The sequence below is a fragment of the Giraffa tippelskirchi genome, chromosome 5 (genome assembly GCF_054371585.1).
Source record: "Giraffa tippelskirchi isolate mGirTip1 chromosome 5, T2T-mGirTip1v1.2.pri, whole genome shotgun sequence".
NCBI lineage: Eukaryota > Metazoa > Chordata > Mammalia > Artiodactyla > Giraffidae > Giraffa > Giraffa tippelskirchi.
Genome location: NC_137279.1, coordinates 25,387,351 through 25,391,574, shown reverse-complemented (window position 1 = coordinate 25,391,574; position 4,224 = coordinate 25,387,351). Strand labels below are relative to the sequence as shown.

The window sequence follows — 4,224 nt, the reverse complement described above, 5'->3', positions numbered from 1 at the left end:
TTCATCATTTCCAAGGCAATGACTCTGGCTCTGATTTGATTTCCCTGAAGGATGGGGAGAGAGACCACCCTCTCCCCATGGTATGATTTACCTGAGAAGAATGCTTTGTTCCCTTGCATTTTCACAGGATTCCATTCAGAGAAGAGTCATGATGAGTGCTTACAACCCACCCAGACTTGTGAATTTGGCAACAATGAGCCTAGTGAGAGATGAGGCCTTGGCCATCTCCTCTTTGGAGTATCTGCCTATGGAGCTCTACCCACCACTATTCATGGCCGCCTTCTCTGGCAGACACAGTGAGACCCTGAAGGCCATGGTGCAAGCCTGGCCCTTTGCCCGCCTGCCTCTAGGAGGCCTGATGCAGAAGCCTCACCAAGGAACCATACAAGCAGTGCTGGATGGTCTTGATGTCCTGTTGGCCCAGAAGGTTCACCCCAAGTGAGTCCAAACCAGGTAGCTTGGTAGGATCTTGGGTGTCCTGGAAGACACTGCTGGTGTCAGGGAGAGTGAATGACCAAGGGGTGGACCAGAGACTTCTGAAAATGCTCAGAAGCTTTGAGCATTGCTGAGATCACATTGGGAAATACCGTGCAAAAGTATAATGAGAAAGATGGAAGAGGAAAAGAAGCAGGAGGAAAGTGAGCAAGAGAGGAAAGAGAAAAGACAGAAGGTGATATCAGGAATGTGATGTAAAAGCACAGATGGGAAGTTATAATGGTGCCTAAATTCTGAGGCTGTAGTTTCATTCAGTGTGTATTTTAAAGAATCCCACTCAATCTTCTGTTTCCCCACAGGAGATGCAAACTGCAAGTGCTGGACTTGAGAAATACTGGCCAGGACTTCTGGAACATGTGGTCTGGAGACATGGACCATGTGTCCTCAAGCTTACTGATGGCACCAGTGGCTGAGGACATGTCAAGGACAAAGCACCCATTGACTCCCTTGGTGGTGTACATAGAACTTTGTCTCAAGACAAAGACCTCAATCAAATTCCTCACCTACCTCTTCAGGTGGGTGGAGCAATGGAAAGGCTTCATACACCTGTGTTGTAAGAAGATAAAAATCATTGCAAGGTCCAAGGAAAATATTAAGAAAATTCTCAGTATGGTGAAGCTGAACTGTGTACAGGAGGTAGAATTGAGTCTCACCCAGAAGCTGTCTACCCTGGCCAAGTTTGCTTCTCTTCTGGGCAAGATGAGAAATGTTCAGAGACTCCTTCTCTCCTCGATTCATGGATCTGTTGCTGAGGAACAGGACCATCAGGCTCTTCTGAAATTTACCTCTCAGATCCTCAGGCTGCAGTACCTCCGGGATCTCCATATGGAAGCTCCATCTTTCCTCGAAGGCCGCCTGAACCGGATGCTCAGGTGAGGGGAGCACCACAGGCAAGTAACAGTGAGCACAATAGTAAAATATCAAATGCATTGTCTCATTTGCTGCTCTCCTGTGAAGTGTGGTAACACATAAGCAGAGCAATCAAGGTGTGAGAAAACCTTGGGGAACATCAGGTTAGGAATCTACAAATTAGGGGGGCATAAATGTAGTGTGGATGTGTATGTGATTTCTTCTTTGGGAAGAGATATCTCTGTTTGGATGACTTAGGTAAACAGGTTAGTGAAGGTGGCATTGACAAGGAAAAACCACATCATACCTGAGCATTTCTAAAAAGAAACCCTGTGATCACTAATCTGTGACCACAATGAGCCTGTCTTAAAATCCCAGCCCTTAAAGGTGGTCTTGTGTTGCATATAAGGTAATGTTCTGGAAGTGCATGATTCTGAAGTTAATGGTAACAAAGCAGAATCAAAAGGAGAGGGAACAATGATAGAAGGTTTATAGATGATGCCTGGTTGGAAGTTGCTGAAGTTTGGCAGCCCCAGGGCAATGTATGGGGTCTTATTGTTTCTACACATCTTCCAAGTGCTTGACCTGGCCAAAGATACAGGCATCTGGAACCCAAGCATCAAGTGAAGGGATATGAATTAAAAGCATATTTATCTCATCTCTCGGTACTAAAATTCAGTAGTGTCCACACTTGATGGTGACTGTCTCAGGCTCTCCTTTGAGCATTTCTAGTGCATTCCATTATCTTCATTCATGCTCCTAAGGAAGTGGAGTATGTTGTACTCTGCTTGACATATGAGGAAAAGGAGTTTTCAAGATTCTTTGAGCTTGATCCAGTCACAAAATGAAAATGGCAGGACTTAGGTAAAATGAGACTGGACATTCTGGGTATTGAGTTTTATCAGATGGTAATAACAAACTTGGCTTCAGGCCAATCATTTACCTCTCAAGTGGAGATTGCTTATCACTCTGGTTTTCCAGATCTAATTACTTGTTTTTCTTTTTTTTTCCTCCAGATGCCTGAAGACCTCCTTGTACAACATCTCAATAACCAACTGCCTGCTTGCAGAATCAGACTTGACTCATCTGTCCCAGTGTCCGAACATCTGTCAGCTAAAGGGCCTCAATCTGAATGGTGTTACCCTGACCAACTTTCATCCCGAGCTCCTCCAAGTTCTGCTGGAGAAAGTTGCAGGCACTCTTGAAGAGCTGGACTTAAACCTGTGTGGGATCATGGACTCCCACCTCCTGGCCATCCTTCCTGTCCTGAGCAGCTGCTCCCAGCTCAGGGTCCTCAGCATATGTGGAAACCTCATCTCCATGACTGTCCTGGAGAGTCTCCTACGTCATACTGATGGGCTGTCTGATTTAAGTCTAGAGCTTTATCCTGCCCCACGGGAGAGTTACAGCTCTCTGGGTATTCTTCACCAGAAGAGACTTGCCCAGCTAAAAGCTGAGCTTTGGGGGATCCTTACAGACTTAGGACGTCCCAGGAAGATTTGGGTTAGCCCCAGCCCCTGTCCTCACTGTGGTGATGACATGTGTGATCACCTGAGTCCTAATGCATAATACTGTAATACCCTGCCTGCTGCCACTGCTGCTAAGTCACTTCAGTCGTGTCTGACTCTGTGTGACCCCATAGACGGCAGCCCACCAGGCTCCTCTGTCCCTGGGATTCTCCAGGAAAGAATACTGGAGTGGGTTGCCATTTCCTTCTCCAAATAACCTACCTAGGTGGTTCCTTCTATCAAAAACTTTCTTCTGGACACTTGGAAACTGAAATCTAGGACATAGGTCCATTTAAAGGGAAAATGCACCCCTGGTTTCTGATATCTGCTCAGTGTGATTGAGAGAAGCAAATGTGATCCAGCGGGGGTGCATGATTCTAGAAGGATGTGTTGATTTGGGTAGTTGCTGGGGACTTTCAGAGACATGTTTATAAAGTCAAATATGAACTTGAATTTCTGGATGATTCAGTTTGAGTTATTTCTGTATGCACAGTTGTACAAATGATCCGAAATAAAGAGACTTTTATTGTAAATGAAAAAATGTCCATGATATCATGCTTTCTGTGTTTACATCTCCGGAATCTCCAGTTACTGATGTGAATGAAAGCACTCCATAGACTATGATCTGAAACTCCATCATTCCCTTATTATTTTTTCCCTTTTGATTTCCTTACTTTCTTCTATTGGTTAATACAAGCAACAAAGGAAACATACTCAGTGTCCTCAACAACACATTCCAGTTGGGAACAAGATGGCAGAGGAGTGGGTGGACACGGAATACATCTCTCTCTACAGGTACATCAGGAATACACCTTCAGACACAGAAGTGCTTGCAGAACTCCAGCTGAGAGTAGGCAGGAGTACCTGACCACTGGAAAAGAATATATAGAAGGAACTAGGGGGGGAAACCGGAGTGTTAGTAGAGCTGGACCTGCCCTCAGTGGGTGAGGGAACTGAAGCAGAGGTCTGATCCCCATATTGGAGCAACTGTCTTGGTCAGAGGAGAAACATTTGAAGCTGAGAGTGAAGGAGCTGATCTTTGACAGCCTAAATGGAATGAGAATCAGACAATCCTTGCCACAGCCCTATGTACCCCAGACAGGGACACAGGTCACCTAGAAGGTGAAATAGCTAGGAGCTGGAGCTTAGGGATTGTGGAGCAATTTCCTACCGTTCTTTTCCTCCTCCCAGGGCAAGGGCTGCTGTTGACTGCTTGGAGACTGACCAAGGGGATGTGAGGGAGGAGATTGTGGTGAGAAATGCCTGTGGTGAGAAATGCCTGTGGAGAAAAGCCAGGCAGCCACGGAAACAAGACAATACTGCTGAGTCATGCATAGGGGGTAGGGCCATCACTATAGCCTCTCTCTCCCTA

At 45.9% G+C, this 4,224-nt stretch overlaps 1 protein-coding gene across 1 annotated transcript; it reads left to right on the top strand.

Annotated features, from left to right (window-relative positions):
* Nucleotides 1–800: 800 nt before the first annotated feature.
* LOC145505321 (PRAME family member 8-like) lies at nucleotides 801–3,393 on the top strand. Its single transcript, XM_081487033.1, has 2 exons — nucleotides 801–1,367; nucleotides 2,361–3,393. The coding sequence occupies exons 1-2, from the start codon at nucleotides 850–852 to the stop codon at nucleotides 2,911–2,913; spliced, it is 1,071 nt and encodes a 356-aa protein (XP_081343159.1). The 5' UTR covers nucleotides 801–849; the 3' UTR covers nucleotides 2,914–3,393.
* Nucleotides 3,394–4,224: the final 831 nt, after the last annotated feature.

Coding starts and splice junctions, on each gene's coding strand:
- LOC145505321 (XM_081487033.1), top strand. CDS start 850: ATGTGGTCTGGAGACATGGACCATGTGTCCTCAAGCTTACTGATGGCA. Junction 1,368..2,360: donor CGCCTGAACCGGATGCTCAG/GTGAGGGGAGCA, acceptor TTTTTCCTCCAG/ATGCCTGAAGACCTCCTTGT.